At 49.3% G+C, this 16,914-nt stretch overlaps 1 protein-coding gene across 1 annotated transcript in view; it reads left to right on the forward strand.

Moving 5' to 3' along the window:
• Positions 1–16,914, forward strand: part of LOC140430122 (uncharacterized) — a 292,957-nt gene that overhangs the window by 127,856 nt on the left and 148,187 nt on the right. Inside the window, exon 10 of the mRNA XM_072517635.1 lies at positions 16,679–16,730. Coding sequence (XP_072373736.1) covers positions 16,679–16,730 — 52 coding nt within the window. The remainder of the gene's footprint in view (positions 1–16,678; positions 16,731–16,914) is intronic.

Genomic DNA, 16,914 nt, shown 5'->3' on the forward strand with positions numbered 1-16,914 from the left:
TAAACTTTTATTTGATAAAAGCGCCTTGGAAGTCTGGTGAATCACACCTGAAGTGAAGGCTCAAGTGCTCATCCCAGCCAAATTCAACTTCAAAGTTATAGGTCAGGTGAGCTTCATAATACACTTTGGAGTTTCTAAGCCCTGGCCCATAATACCCTCCCATAGTGCGTTGGGGCTTGAGGAGGGCATCCCGATCTCTCGCTATACTGAAGAGTCCCGGTGAGCGGAGCTCTTCAGTGCACAAAACATAGCTATGTGCGGCCTCAGCCATATGTTTCCCGCTGAAGCAGCATATCATGAAGCAGTAGATCAAACATGATTGGCCAACTACGCTAGACAGCGCCTGCTCGAGAAGGACGCCCTCGACCTAGAAGAGATGGTAAAACTAGCCACCTCCCTAGAACTAGCGTTTCAAAGCCTCAACGCTTTCCCTTCCGATCATGAGACCCTCTTGTGGACTCCCAACCAGAGAGTACCCCAGGCCTGTGCCGTGCGGCTGCCCGCCCAACCCGGGACCTACCCTGCTATTTCTACGGCCAGCACCAGCATCCCAGGCAGCGTTGCCCGCCTCGGAACACGAACTGTAGCGACTGCGGCAAGAAAGGACACTATGCCAAAGTTTGCCTGGCCAGGTCCAAGTCCTCCAAGTCACAGGCTCGACTCTCAGACTCACAGGCCCACAGACCCCGCAGTGTGGCTGCGTGCCTGCCGGCTCCGCCCCCTCCGGACGCGTCACCCGCCTCGTGTTGTCTGTGGGGGCAGCCATCTTCGACTCCGCACAACATGTGTGACTCACGGGGGCCGCCATCTTGGCCACCATCTCCCACGCAGCCCGCCATGTGCAATTCATGGGGGCCGCCATCTTGGACGCCATCTTCCTCGCCGCCCGACACATGTGACCGACGGGTGCCGCCAGCTTGGGACCACACCACCACCTATGACCACGCTGGCTACCCGCAAATCGGCTCGGTCACACTCGACCAGTCACGCCCAAAGCACCTCCGGAAGTCCATGATGGACACAAAACGCCTTGCCTGTTTGACTCCGGGAGCACGGAGAGCTTCGTTCACCCAGACACGGTAAGGCGCTGTTCACTCCAAATCTCCCCCGCACTTCAAACAATCTCCCTCGCTTCCGGATCGCAAGATCCGGGGGTACACTGTCGCGAACCTCGCGATACAAGGCGTCGAATACGCAAACTTTAAGATATATGTCCTCCCCGATCTCTGCGCTCCTCTTCTGTTGGGCCTGACTTCCAGTGCAACCTCAGGAGCCTGACCCTGAAGTTCGGTGGGCCCCAACCCCCTCTCACCGTATGTAGCCTTGCGACCCTGAAGGTCGACCTGTGGTGATATACATCACTGTAAGTACACAAAGGGTTAATGTGCATACACTACACCTAGCTAGACACTAGAGGTAACACCAGAGACATGATACACAGACAGTCAACCAATAGGTCAGTAAGATAGGACACGACCAATGGGCAGTCATGATACACACAGGTGATACTACCACAGGAGGGCATTACACCAACCCATATAAAAGGACACATCACACATGCTCAGTCTCTTTCCAGTGGAGACTCTCAGTGAGTAGAGACACAGGGTTGTTTGAACATTACTCCCACCACGTGGATTATAGCAGACTGGTTAGTCAGTCTGAGTAGCTATAGCATGATTAACAGTAGTGTCGAATCCAAGTAGGAGAATTGTTAATCGTTCAATAAACGTGTTGAAGCTATCTCCAAGTCTGAACCTTCCTTTGTCAGAGTGCACATTAAGGAAACAGCTTATGCTACGTCAAGAGCATAACAAAACACGACCCTCCCCCGCTCTTCGCAAATCTCACCGCTGACTGTAAACCCGTCGCCACCAGGAGCAGGCGGTACAGTATCCAGGACAGGACTTTTATCAGGTCCGAGGTCCAGCGACTCTTGCGGGAAGGGATCATCGAGGCCTGTAATAGCCCCTGGAGAGCTCAGGTGGTGGTCGTCAAGACCGGGGAAAAGAACCGGATGGTTGCAGACTACAGCCAAACCATACACGCACCTCGATGCGTACCCCCTCCCCCGGTTAGCGGACATGGTTAATCAGATCGCACACTACCGGGTGCTCTCCACGGTGGACCTGAAGTCCGCATACCACCAGCTCCCAATCTGCCCGGAGGACCGCCACTACATGGATTTTGAGGCAGACGGCCACCTCTTTCACTTCCTCCGGGTCCCCTTCGGCGTCACCAACGGGGTCTCAGTCTTCCAAAGAACGATGGACCGAATGGTGGACCAGTACGGACTGCGGGCCACATTTCCGTACTTGGACAAAGTCACCATCTGCGGCCACGACCAGCAGGACCACGACGCCAACCTCCAGACGTTTCTCCAAACCGCCCAAGCCCTCAACCTCACTTATAACAAGGAGAAAAGCCTTTTCCGCACAACCAGACTAGCCATCCTCGACTATGTCGTGGAAAACTGAGTTCTAGGGCCCGACCCCGACCGTATGCGCCCCCTCCTGCAACTCCCCCTTCCTCACTGCCCCAAGGCCCTGTTCTTTCCCTATTATGCCCAGTGGGTCCCCAACTATGCGGACAAAGCCCGCCCACTGATCAAAGCTACCACCTTCCCACTGGCGGCTGAGGCACGCCAGTCCTTCAGCCGCATCAAGGCAGATATTGTCAAGGCAGCGATGTGCACGGTGGACGAGTCCGTCCCCTTCCAGGTGGTCGCCCTCGCCGTTACCCTTAACCAGGCAGGCAGGCCAGTAACATTTTTCTCCCGTACCCTCAACGCCTTCAAAATTCGACACTCCTCAGTCGAAAAAGAAGCTCAAGACATCGTGGAAGCTGTACGGCACTGGAGGCACTACCTTGCTGGTAGGAGGTTTACCCTCATCACCAACCAACGGTCAGTAGCCTTCATGTTCGACAATACACAGCGGGGCACGACGTTGTCCAAGAACGATAAGATCTTGAGGTGGAGGATCGAACTCTCCACCTATAATTACAATTTAGTATATCGTCCTGGGAAGCTCAACGAGCTCCCAGATGCCCTGTCCGTGGCACGTGCGCCAGCGCGCAAGATAACCGACTCTGGGCCATCCATGATGACCTCTGCCACCCAGGGGTCACCCGGCTTCTCCACTACATCAAGGCCCGCAACCTGCCCTACTCCACCGAGGCGGTCAGGGCCATGACCAGGGACTGCCAAATCTGCGCGGAGTGTAAGCCGCACTTCTATCGACCGGATAAGGCCCACCTGGTGAAGGCATCCCGGCCCTTTGAGCGCCTCAGTATCAACTTCAAAGGGTCCCTCCCCTCTGCCAACCACAACACGTATGTCCTCAACGTCGTTGACGAGTTCTCCCGCTTCCCCTTTGCAATCCCTTACCCCGACAGGACCGTGGTCACCGTCATTAAGGCCCTACATAGTATCTTCACCTTGTTCGGTTTCCCCACTTACGTCCACAGTGACCGGGGTTCCTCGTTTATGAGCGACGAACTGCGTCAGTACCTGCTCGGTAAGGGCATCGCCTCGAGCAGGTCCACCAGTTACAACCCCTGGGGAAACGAACAGGTGGAGAGGGAGAACGGGACGGTATGGAAGGCCATCCTCCTGGCCCTACGGTCTAGGAATCTCCCAGTTTCCCACTGGCAGGAGGTCCTCTCTGACGCGCTCCACTCCATTAGGTCACTCCTTTGCACAGCCACGAACGAGACCCCTCATGACCACGTGATTGTTTTTCCCAGGAAATCCACCTCCGGGGTCTCGCTTTCGTCCTGGCTGACAACACCGGAGCCCGTCCTACTCTGCAAACATGTAAGGAGCCATAAGTCCGACCCCCTGGTCGAGAGGTTCCAGCTCCTTCACACCAACCCCCAGTACACTTACGTAGAGCACCCCGACGGCCGACAGGATACGGTCTCCCTCCGGGACCTGGCACCCACAGGATTCCCTACCATCACCCCAACCTACCCCCCCCCCCCAACCTACACCGAACAGCGCCCCTGCCCCTACATGGCCTCCACACCCCCTCCTATACCCCCTCCCCCCCTTCACCGACCTACAGGAATGAAGCTCCTGAAGGCATGCTCCCGGAGTCCACACCTGTGCCTGCATCGATGAGTTCACCACCCATGCTCACTGCGAAACCAGAGCTCGGGCAATCGCAGCGCACGATCAGGGCGCCGGACAGACTGAACCTGTGAGCCCTTCACCCCCGCCAGACTTACATTTTTTAACAGGGGGTGAATGTGGTGAATGTATTATAGTAACCATTCACCCATGTGGGCTCCATCTATGGACCATTGTACTGTACTACACTGATTGTATCATGTTGGTGCCCTTGTGGGCTCCGCCCCGGCTCCGTCCCCTTGAGGGGAGGTATAAAGAGCAGCTGCCCTGCAGGCGGCTCTCATTGCAGAGCAGTCGCAGGCAGGCACTGTTCTAGTTGATTAAAGCCACTGTTCACTTCTATTCTCTGTCTCGTGTGAATTGATGGTCGCATCATTAACACTGCTTCTTTCTTCTGCAGTCCAAACCAACAATCTGAAACTGAAATCAAAACTCCAAAACACCTGACAGCCACAACCTAGCTCCACCCACAAATGACATCACTGAAGCCGTGCTACAAGCCATGTGATAAGACAAAACTTTTCCTAAAGGGACACTCGCATGACAGAGGGTCTCACAGCCCCCCAACACCCACACAGGGCACTGCCAGATGATCGCCAGCACACAAAATGCCACCTTGGCGTTGCCAACCTGGCACCCAGGTGGCACTGCCAGAGTGCCTAGATGCCATCAGCACTGCCAGGGTACTACCCTTCCCGGAGCAATTGCACCTGGGGGCTTCCAATCCCCTGGGAGATCCCCTCAACCCCCGTCTGGTCCCTATTTCTCGAGACCAGTACCGAACGGCACTCGCCCGAGGTCCCTGAGGTGAAGGAGATTGATCCCACGCCTCAGGTAACTCGGGAAGCTGTCTTGCTTTAATATGCAGATTTGCTAAATGAGAGATGATCTGAGAAATAAGATTCTGAGAGCATGGATAGGGTAGGTGATGAGAGGCTTTTTTCCCCTGGGGGCATAGTCTCAAGATAAGGGGTTGGGCATATCAGACCGAGATGAGGAGAAATCCTTTGTCTTGGAGGATTGTGGATCTTTCAAATTCTCTGTCCCAGAGGATAGTGAATACTCAGTCATTGAGTATATTCAAGGCTGAGATAGATAGACTTTTGGGTTCAAAGGAAGGCGAGTGATTTGGGGATTGCGCAAAAAAGTGAGGTTGAGGATTTGCCATGACCTTATTCAATAGCAGAGCAGGCTTGAGGTCCTTTGTGGCCTGCTTCTGCTCCAATTGCTTATTGTCTTGTAAATGCAGGCAAATAGGAACACATGCAGATGCAGTGCAGCTTTGTGCACAATGTCAGTAGCCAGTGATTAATGCATTGGTCCTTTAAGCTGGCTTTTAAGGTGCTACAGCTTCTCCTGAAGAGTGAGCTTACCCAAAGGCAGCATGTTGGATTATGTGGGGGAGGCAGTGCCATAGTGGTACTGTCACTAGATTAGCAATCCAGAGGCCCAGGGGATCAGGCGACTCAGGTTCAAAAACCACCATGGCAGATAGTGAAACTTGAACTTAAAAGTCTAACTATAACCATGAAACCACTGTCAATTGTTGTAAAAACCCATCTGGTTCACTAATTTCCTTTAGGGAAGGAAATCTGTCGCCCTTTTTCTGTCTGGCCTACATCTACTCCAGACTCATAGCAATGTAGTTGACTCTCAAATGCCCCCTGAAATGACTTAGCAAGCCACTCAGGCCAAGGGCAATTAGGGATAGAACAAAAGAGAACAAAGAAAAGTACAGCACAGGAACAGGCCCTTCGGCCCTCCAAGCCAGTGCCGACCATGCTGCCCGTATAAACTAGAATCTTCTACATTTCCTGGGTCCGTATCCCTCTATTCCCATCCTATTCATGTATTTGTCAAGATGCCCCTTAAATGTCACTATCGTCCCTGCTTCCACCACCTCCTCCGGCAGCGGGTTCCAGGCTCCCGGTACCCTCTGTGTAAAAGACTTGCCTCATTCATCTCCTCTAAACCTTGCCCCTCGCACCTTAAACCTATGCCTCGAGTAATTGACCCCTCTACCCTGGGGACACGCCTCTGACTATCCACTCTGTCTATGCCCCTCATAATTTTGTAAACCTCTATCAGGTCGCCCCTCAACCTCCGTCATTCCAGTGAGAACAAACCAAGTTTATTCAACCGCTCCTCATAGCTAATGCCCTCCATACCAGGCAACAATCCTGGTAAATCTCTTCTGCACCCTCTCTAAAGCCTCCACATCCTTCTGGTAGTGTGGCGACCAGAATTGAACACTATACTCCAAGTGTGGCCTAACTAAGATTCTATACAGCTGCAACATGACTTACCAATTCTTATACTCAATGCCCCGGCCAATGAAGGCAAGCATGCCGTATGCCTTCTTGACTATATTCTCCACCTGCGTTGCCCCTTTCAGTGACCTGTGGACCTGTACACCTAGATCTGTCTGACTTTCAATACTCTTGAGGGTTCTACCATTCACAGTATATTCCCTACCTGCATTAGACCTTCCAAAATGCATTACCTCACATTTGTCTGGATTAAACTCCACCTGCCATCTCTCCGCCCAAGTCTCCAAACAATCTAAATCCTGCTGTATCCTCTGACAGTCCTCATCGCTATCCGCAATTCCACCAACCTTTGTGTCGTCTGCAAACTTCCTAATCAGACCAGTTACATTTTCCTCCAAATCATTTATATATACTACGAACAGCAAAGGTTCCAGCACTGATCCCTGCGGAACACCACTAGTCACAGCCCTCCAATTAGAAAAGCACCCTTCCATTGCTACTCTCTGCCTTCTATGACCTAGCCAGTTCTGTATCCATCTTGCCAGCTCACCCCTGATCCCATGTGACTTCACCTTTTGTACTAGTCTACCATGAGGGACCTTGTCAAAGGCCTTACTGAAGTCCATATAGACATCATTCACTGCCCTACCTGCATCAATCATCTTTGTGACCGCTTTGAAAAACTCTATCAAGTTTGTGAGACACGACCTCCCCTTCACAAAACCATGCTGCCTCTCACTAATATGTCAACTTGCTTGCAAATGGGAGTAGATCCTGGCTCGAAAGATTCTCTCCAGTAATTTCCCTACCACTGACGTAAGGCTCACTGGCCTGTAGTTTCCTGGATTATCTGTGCTACCCTTCTTAAACAAAGGAACAACATTGGCTATTCTCCAGTCCTCTGGGACATCACCTGAAGACAGTGAGGATCCAACGGTTTCTGTCAAGGCCTCAGCAATTTCCTCTCTAGCCTCCTTCAGTATTCTGGGGTAGATCCCGTCTGGCCCTGGGGCTTATCTACCTTAATATTTTTCAAGGTGCCCAACACCGCGTCTTTTTGGATCTCAATGTGACCCAGACTCAACATCCACCAATTTCTTCTCTTTGGTGAATACTGATGCAAAGTATTAATTTAGTACCTCGCCCATTTCCTCTGGCTCCACACATAGATTCCCTTGCCTATCCTTCAGTGGGCCAACCCTTTCTCTGGCTACCCTCTTGCTTTTTATGTATGTGTAAAAAGCCTTGGAACTTTCCTTAACCCTATTTGCCAAAGACTTTGCGTGACCTCTTCTAGCCCTCCTGACTCCTTGCTTCAGTAAATATTGGCCCAGCCAGCGATGCCCACACGTTAACAAAAAATGCTCGAGGAAAACTAGGCCCTAGATTCTATTTAATTGATCATATTTAGGTGTTGTAGCTACAGACTAGATAAATGTTGCAGGGCCTAGCTTAATGTTGGTGCAGGTTTGAAAATAGAGTGCCTACATTTTTGTGTGCCTGATTTTTCCAGTAGACAAATTTAGGTAAAAATGTAGACCATAATTTTTATTTTTTACAATTGGAATTCTCGTATACATTTCAGAGAGTCAATTGTTCAGTACTAGAGAGGCTGTACCCTGTGGAATTTCAGGAGTCTTAAAGCTAAGCCTCAAGAGAACAGGTGGCTTAAAGGCCGAAAGTAAATTTCAGAATAGTTTAGAAACATTTTTATTGCTGCTCCCTTTGTCCTTTACCCTTTGCTGCATTTAATTCCAATCATTAGTTGGTTTTGTTGAGCTGTCCTTTATTTTTGTGTTATTCTAATTTCCCCGAGCAGTATTGCATTACTCTTGGCTTCTGGCCACTTTGATTTTATATCCCAAAAAGACTGAGGTATTCCAATGGTGCTGTGTAATTTAGAGGACCCAGGAGAGGCCAACAAGTACAGGCACAATGACAGGTTTATGGTCTTTTAGTCATACCTGTCGCTGCCCAAGAACCTCCACTTGAGAACATATCAGAGGATTTCTGCCTTTGCTATCACCACGTCATTAGACAAGTTGCCATGGTGTTGTGGCAGCAATCTGCATGCAACATCTGGCTCAAGAATGACTTCCTGCTCAAAGGAAGATTACCACATCATGAAGCTTCCGTGCTACTGCAAGCTTCCAAACAACCACACGAGGCTGCTACCACGTGGGCCTCCCTGCAGTGCACATCTGTACTGGAAAAGAGAAAGCTATTATGTTTTAATGGGTGCCATCATCATTTTTCCTGTAGAATCGGAAGCATCAGTGCGTCCTGGCGCAGCACTTTCACAGTGTGGTAAGATTCCCTTGAATGCAAAGCCACAAATGCTATCCGCATGGCCATCAGCGCTCTTCATATTAATACCATAGTCCTTTGAAGAGAGAGATTTGCATTGAATTAATGCTGAAGTGATATTTGACCACAAAAACATCATCCCACATGTCAGTGACTGTTAACCAGGCAGCAAGCCTAATGCGTTCATTGCGCAGCAATCCATGGAGTTTGCATAATTTAAAGGAGAAATAACACTCAGGCGATTACATCGTCCAAGCTTCCTTCTGCATTCATGGCTGCAGACCCAATAGAAAAAGCCCCTTAAAAGACAGAGAGATATCTTGGCTTGATTGCCTCAGTATCTTAATTTTCTGTGCCTTAATGTCACCCCACCATCAAATAAATGTATACGATGCAATTTAGATGCAACGATTGTCTAAAAAGATAATTAATGTGCACATTGTTTGAAATTATGGGTGGGATTCCCCAATAATGGGGCTATGTCCGCACGCCAGTGTGAAAAGCGGCGCCAAGCACTCCGGCGTCAATGGTCCCCGATAATGAGGAATGCTCCCCTTCCTAGGGGGCTAGGTCGGTGCCGGAGTGGTCCCCGTAGCTCCAGCCGGCGTGGCACGGCCAGTGTGATTCTGCGCATGCGCGGGGGTTCTCTTTGCGCCGGCCCCTGGGCAATATGGCGGAGCCCTACAGGGGCCCGGCGCGGAGGAACATATGCCCCCACGGAACCAGCCCACCCGCCAACCAGTAGGCCTCAATTGCAGGCCAGGCCACCATGCCCCCCCCCCCCCCCCGGTTGGATCCCCCCGCCCCCCCCCTCCAGGACGGCCCCGCAGACACACCTTCCAGGTCCCACCGTGTGGGACCTGAGTAACCCACGCTGGCGGGACTCGGCCAAACTCGGCAGCCACTTGGCCTGTCGGGGCCCGGAGAATCGCCGGGGGGTGGGCGCTGTCAACAGCCCCCGACCAGCGCGGCAAGAATCCCGCAGGCTCCCGAGACTCGGCGGGTGAGAATCGGGAAGCCAGCGTCGGGGCGTGATTCTCGCGTCCCCCCAGCGATTCTCCAACCCAGCACCGGGTCAGAGAATCCCGGCCCTTATCTCCCAGAAGTTGAGAGAATTCACAGCTCACGTTTGTGACATAATTGATAAAAAATGTGCAAAGGTTGGGAGTCACTACCTTTGCTTTCTCTGCTGTCAGTATTTCTTCCTCATTTGAGGCCACACAACAAAGCAGCTAATATCTCTGGTTCCATTGCAGGGTGACCCTCAACTCCAAATGTGAGCACCCTTTAGTATACCTTCAGCAACAAGACCTCCAACAAATAAGCTTTCATGGAGGCAGTACATCCTCTCTGTGGATCTATCCTTGACATGGTGAAGAGGCTTGTGCATGCCTACTATCCCTTAAGCAATACCATCAGGAGCTCCTTTCTCCTGGTAGGGCCACCAATGACAGTCAGGGGGAGGTGCCAGACAAGGTGTGGTCAATAACGTCCTCAATGGTAGAAGGCAAAAGAAGACTGTGCTTCTCACCAGCTGTGAAGGTGGAAGAAGGATGCAGTGGCAAGGTGCTTCCAGCCAAGATGGTTTGGCACATTACTGAAACCTGTCACGGGATGTGGACAATGATAACATACCAAAGTCCCCATGTTGAGGCTTTTGTCAGGGTCCATTTGCCAAGTCTAGTGATGATAGAGAATTGGCGACGAGTACCGGGCTGTGAACTTGGGAATTTCTGGCCATGAATTTGCACAGTTACCAGATGCAAGATCAGCGTGTTCAATCATCCTGCCACCCCGCGTGGAACATTCTGACTTCCCCACCCACCACAGAGCTTAGACTTCTGAGAGGACAATTCTACCCATAGGCTGCCATTTGGCATGGGCACACATGTGTGAAATGTTTCAAAACTCTGTAGAGTATTTGGATCACAGGGTAGACAGACATGTTTTGCGTCCTATCAAGAGTAATCTTCAATATTAAATGTGCCACATTCTCAAAATATCTCTCTGAGCTGAGATCATTTTTGGCCCTAGTGAATTAATACTGTAAGTTCAGACCAAATGTGACAACACGAGGATTGTATACCAACTGCACATTTATGGAATGGAAGCTCTTGTGCTTCCTAAATCTCTCCCCATTGACAAGGTGTGTCCATGCAGCCATGTGGGTGCAGTCAATGGTGCCCTGCACAATAAGAATTCCCACTGTGCTTGAAAACCCATTTGCACTTTCAGATTGCTTGTCCCTTCTCAGTGAACTGATGATGACCTGCCCTCGTCTGGAGCAGATGGCCTTCTTAACTTCCCAGATGCTGCAGTGGATTACATAGAGGGAAATAGTGCCACTGTCACCCACGACTGCCTGGAAGGATTCGCAGTTGTCAAGATTGTGGCTGACAGTGACCTTGACAGCTTCAGATGAGCTGTTCCTAGCCTGTGCGAGGCTCTACGTTGAGTTGATAAAGCTGGTACAGTTCAGTGACCACCTTCTTGTTGCCACACTACCAGAAGGATGTGGAGGCTTTAGGAAGGGTGCAGAAGAGACTTACCAGGATGTTGCCTGGTATGGAGGGCATTAGCTATGAGGAGAGGTTGAATAAACTTGGTTTGTTTTCACTGGAACGACAGAGGTTGAGGGGCGACCTGATAGAGGTTTACAAAATTATGAGGGGCATAGTCAGAGTGGATAGTCAGAGACTTTTTCCCAGGGTAAAGGGGTCAATTACTAGGGGGCGTAGGATTAAGCTGTGAGGGGCAAGGTTTAGAGGAGATGTACAAGGCAAGTTTTTTACACAGAGGATAGTGGGTGCCGTGAACTTGCTGCCGGAGGAGTGGTGGAAGTAGGGACGATTGTGACGGTTCAGGGGCATCTTGACAAATGCATGAATCAGATGGGAATAGAGGGATACGGACCACGGAAGTGTAGAAGATTTTAGTTTAGACGGGCAGCATGGTCGGCGCTGGCTTGGAGGGCCGAAGGGCCTGTTCCTGTGCTGTACATTTCTTTGTTCTTTATTCTTTGTTTAGCCTTATTTGCCTCAGGTTTATGTGAGGTGTAGGTTCCAGAAGATCTCTTGAAAAACCCTTGGTAAGTAGAGCATTGTGTGTGAAGCCCTTTTCCTCCTTCTCCCTTGGAGGAATTTTCCTCTCTGCATTCTCAGCTCTATTCCCTGGTTATGTTGCAGACGAAGAGGTACTGTCACGCCTTTCCAATACCTGGTTCAACTTTCCCTCTGTACTCTCTGACTGAAACCTCCAACTCTCAAGAACTAACTCAAAACACATTGCTTCCACAAACTCAGCCTAGGCATGAGATAAAAGCATCTGACTTATAACTGGCCCTTTAAACAACACTGGCGTGGGTCCATCTTGCAGCTGAACATTTGCTGAGTGACATGTAAATTCATTCAATCATCCTGTGTGGTCCAAATTTGGACATTGAACATAATATCAGCTGGTATGGCTGTGTCTTATCATGAATTTGCTAGTTGCTTCTGGCTTATGCAAGGGAAATGCAGAGCCTAGCATGCTTCTCATGTACCACACAGGCCACAATGGCAAAGTCTGGTGGTATGGGCGGATTGACAATAAAACACGCTGTGCAGTGGCACGGGACCTCCAAAGGACAGCAGGCGCCCCCAAAATGATGAGTGAGTGCCCCCCCCCCCCGCCGCCCTGGTGCAGTGGGAGCACAATGAATGCAACACAGTTCCAGGGAGAGGAACGGTGACACGGATTTAGTTTTCAGAGGCATCAGTTTGCATTGGTGGGTGATTAGTTTTCAATGTAGGTTATAAAATGAGAGAATTGGGGGTTACTGCACATTAACGTTTCTTTTGTAGGTAGCATGGCGGCAGGAAAAGGCCTGCATTTTTACAAAATAACCGATTGGGGATCCGAGTTGAACTGAACAATGACTGGGAGGATGGGGAGGCTGGAGAAATAGGCAATGTGATGCCGTTCCATTGCGGTGCTATTCATTCAGAGGGAATCCAGCAGGAAATGGGGTGGTCTTGATGTTTCTTTTTTGAGGCTTCAGCTCTTTTTGTTGTGTGTGTCAGTGGGGGTTTGGGCTGGTGTGGCAATTTTCCCTGCAAGTCCTGCTGTCCATCAACCAGTGTCACAAAGCAGGTTATCCAGTAAAGTTCACGTGTTTGAGGACATTTCCAGTGTGCAACGGTGACTATAACTCAACAGGACTTTGTCTGTATTGCCATTGTTCACAACTACTGGATGTCTCAAAGCGTTATTACATTTTAGTCTTTATTTTTAAAAACACCAGTGTAAAAACAGGGAGAATGATTGAAGAACGTCACAGGTTTAATTAACCTGACGACCGTGACCAACACCCCCCCCCGCCCAACCTTTCATCCGCACTTCGATATTTGGATAATTCCATTGCCAGCTTCATGTATTGATGTGTTTTAAGGCCAATAAATATGTTGTGAGGTGAGCTCTTGTATAAATGAACTGTTTATATGGTTGAACTTAACCACAGACTTTAATCTCTATTCTGAATATTTAACCTATTCATAACATCTTACATTACCGATAAACATTGGATGGCTTAGATAATTTGGTAGCCCCCGCTCGTGGTGGACCTTTGGGACCATTTTCCCCGAATTATGCGGGATTTGATCGGTAAAATAGGAGACTGGTGAGGTAGAGGAGAAGAATCCCCCACCAGTTTATGGATTCATGGACCAAAAGTGGTCTGAAAAGGAGAGATTATTGGGCAAAGAAGGGAGTGGAGTCTGCAGCACAGGAAAACATGGCGGCAGCTCAGGGACTGGGATTGCCAGCCCAATGGTCAACGGAGCAGCTGGTGGAATTCGTTCAGGAGAGCTTTGCTAAGCAAAGATAAGAGTACCTGGACCCGATTAAGATGGGGATTGACCGGGTGGAGCAAAGATTGGAAACCCAGGGCCAGACAATCCAGAAGGTGGAAGAGGCGATGGATGAGCACGTGGACCAGCTAACCGCGATGGTGGCTGGAATGGAGCTGATGAGGGACCACCAGGAAAAGCTGCAAGAGAAAGTGGAGGACCTGGAGAATAGGTCGCGCAGGCAGAAACTGAGGATAGTTGGCCTCCCGGAGGGCAGCGAGGGATCGGAGGCAGGGGCACATGTGGCGCGTATGTTCGGGAAGCTGTTGGGGGAAGGTGAGTTTATTCGGCTCCCATTGTCACTGGTGGGGAGGGCACATACCATAAAAATGACAGTCCTCCTGAGATTTTTGTTTGTTTTCCAGTGCCTCCCAATTTTTATATCAAAAGCCTTCTTTAAGTGGTGAATAAGGTGATAACTGGGTTTGTGTGGGCGCGTAAAACCCCGCAAGTAAAGAAAGCACTGTTGGAGTGGAACCGAGGGTGGGGGGGGGGAGGGGGGGAGGGCAGGGTCTGGCACTGCCGAACTTTGGGAACTACTACTGGGCAGCAAATTTGACCATGATTAGGAAATGGGCAGTGGGGGAGGGGTCGGTGTGGGAGCAGGTGGAGGCGGCCTCATGTAAGGGCACAGTTTGGGGGCATTGGTAACGGCTCTGTCATGATACAGACAGGCAACTAATGAACACAGAACAGGACATAACCAATCAGTAGGCAGAACACTTGGGTGTGGTTTCCCACTATAAAAGGCACGAGGCACGAACACTCCGCCTCTTTCCAGTAGGTACATCTACAGAGTGAGTCCGGTGTATATATCACGTAACGCATACAGCACGTGGCTAAGAGCTAGTTTGGTTCAGTCAGACAGAGAGATCACACTTAGGTTAGCAGAGAGTCGAACTCACAGAGAACTGTGCTAACTGTGTGACAGGTTCAATAAATCAAATTGAACTAACGTCAAGGTCTGGAGTCTGTTTCAGTCATAGCTGCATCCAGTTGCAGCCCGTGTTATCTCAGTGTGCTTAACACGACAGACTCCTCTGCAATTCTCGCCGGCCCGGTACTCCACAAGCCCAGTGGTAGTGGCGGCTCTTAGAGTTTGGGGGCAGTGGTGGAAGCATATGGGAATGGAGAGAGCGTTGGTGTGGGCTCCAATTTGTGGTAATCACCAGTTTTCCCCAGGGAGAATGGATGGGGGTTTTGGGGGTGGCAGAGAGCAGGGATTGAGAGGCTAGGGGACCTGTTTATTGATAGGAGCTTTCCCTGTTTGGAGGATCTGGAAGTGGAGTTTGAATTGCCGGGAGGGAATGGATTTCGATATCTACAGGGGAGGGATTTTGTGCGAAGGCAGGTTTCGACCGTTCCGCTTCTACCACCACAGGGGATACAGGACAAGGTAGTTTCTAGAACGGGGGTTGAGGAGGGGATGGTATTGGAAATCTATAAAGAACTTGTGGAGTGGGAGGAAACCCAGATAGGTGAGCTGAAGCGTAAATGGGAAGATGAGCTGGGAAAGGAGATGGAGGCGGGTCTGTGGGAGGATGCCCTGAGCAGAATTAACATGACCTCATCATGTGCCAGGCTCAAGATGGTTCACCGGGCATACATGACGGTGGCCCAGGTGGGCAGGGTTTTTGGGGTGGAGGACAGGTGTGTGAGGTGTGCCTGAGGGCCCGTAAATTATGTCCTCATGTTTTGGGCATGTCTGAAGCTCAGGGGATTCTGGCAGGAATTTGCGGATGTCATATCCACGGTGCTAAAAATGAGGGTGGTGCCGAGTCCAGGGGTGGTGATTTTTGGAGTGTCGGAAGATCCGGGTGTCCAGGAGGCAAGAGAGGCTGACATTTTTGCCTTTGCCTCCTTGGTAGTCCGGAGATGGATATTACTAGCCTGGAGGGACTCGAAGCCCCCAAAATCAGGGGTATGGGTTAGCGACATGGCTGGGTTTTTCTGGCTTGAGAAAATTAAGTTTGCCTTAAGACGAACAATGTTAGGGTTCGTTCGGATGTGGCAGCCGTTTATCGACTTCTTTGGAGAAAACTAAACTGTTAGCAGATTCAATAAGGGGGAGAGGCGGTTAAGGGGGGTAGGGGGAATTAGGCTATTTTTGTCTAGCTTCGGCGGGAACAGTAGGAGATGGAGGGGTGTGTTACGCACTGAATTATGTTTACATTTGTACTTGTATCTTTTGTTGTTATAAAACGATAAATGCCAAAATAAAATGTTTGTTTAAAAAAAAGAAAGTAACGAAAAGCTACTTATCCTTTAGCAGCGGATCATAGAACAATTCATTGCAGTTAATAAAGCAAGAAGCTGAGATTTAGAAGCGTCTTGACATTTTAAGATGGTCAGCTAGAACAGTTGCCTCAAATGCATCCTCCACCAATGAAACATAATTCAGCTGGACTAAAGATGGTATGGTAAATTCACCCAAAATTTGTGAATGCCACAACTCTCTATTTTGGACAGATTCAGGAGTGCGTCTAAGGGTTGTTCTGCTCAATCTCGGATTTAACTTTGCCCCAAGAAAGCCACCAACCCCCTCCATAAATTTCAGGGCTTACTACTTTTGAATGTGTTCTCTATTACGGATGCCAAATTCAGTTCACTGTGTCACCACTGGATGGAGCAGCTGCTATGTATTATAACAGAAAGACATCTTCATGTTTTGCGATAAGAAGTAGCCAATACAAATACACTGTGAGCATTGCATTGATATTTAAAGTTAGCAGATGAAATATGCTGGATCATGAAGAAATGCTATAAAAAATGAATAATACTTCAAACAGTTAAGAATTAAACATAGAATCCTTTAGATTTCAATAAAAAGTTAGCATTTTATATTTCATGGGCTCTGTAAACTTTTTCTTTATTTGATTTACTCTTAATATGTATTGAATTAATTTAAACAAAAATAGGCTGGATAATAAATGCTCCACATTTATTTTTTGCCGTACCGGAGACAATGGAAATGACCTGAAACATGATAATAAATATTCAGATTGTGTTTTTATTTTAGTTGCAAATTATGAAAAACAATTTGTTTATCACATTTTACGAGTACTTTTTATTCTCCCACAATTTAGGAAAACCAAAATCAGCAGGAGGATCTATGTGAACAACAGGACAAATTCAAAGGTACTGGAATATGTACACTGCTTACAATCTATCTGGTCCCGCCTCAATTTTGTGTGCTCCCATTGTCCACATTCTCAATTGTTACTGAATTATGGGATGTCAAAAGGAGTCAAGACCATCAGCAATATGTTTTTCTTTGCTCATTCCATTTTGTTCTAACTGATAATTTGGTTCACAATTGTCC

This window comes from Scyliorhinus torazame, chromosome 9 (assembly GCF_047496885.1).
Source record: "Scyliorhinus torazame isolate Kashiwa2021f chromosome 9, sScyTor2.1, whole genome shotgun sequence".
NCBI classification, from domain to species: domain Eukaryota; kingdom Metazoa; phylum Chordata; class Chondrichthyes; order Carcharhiniformes; family Scyliorhinidae; genus Scyliorhinus; species Scyliorhinus torazame.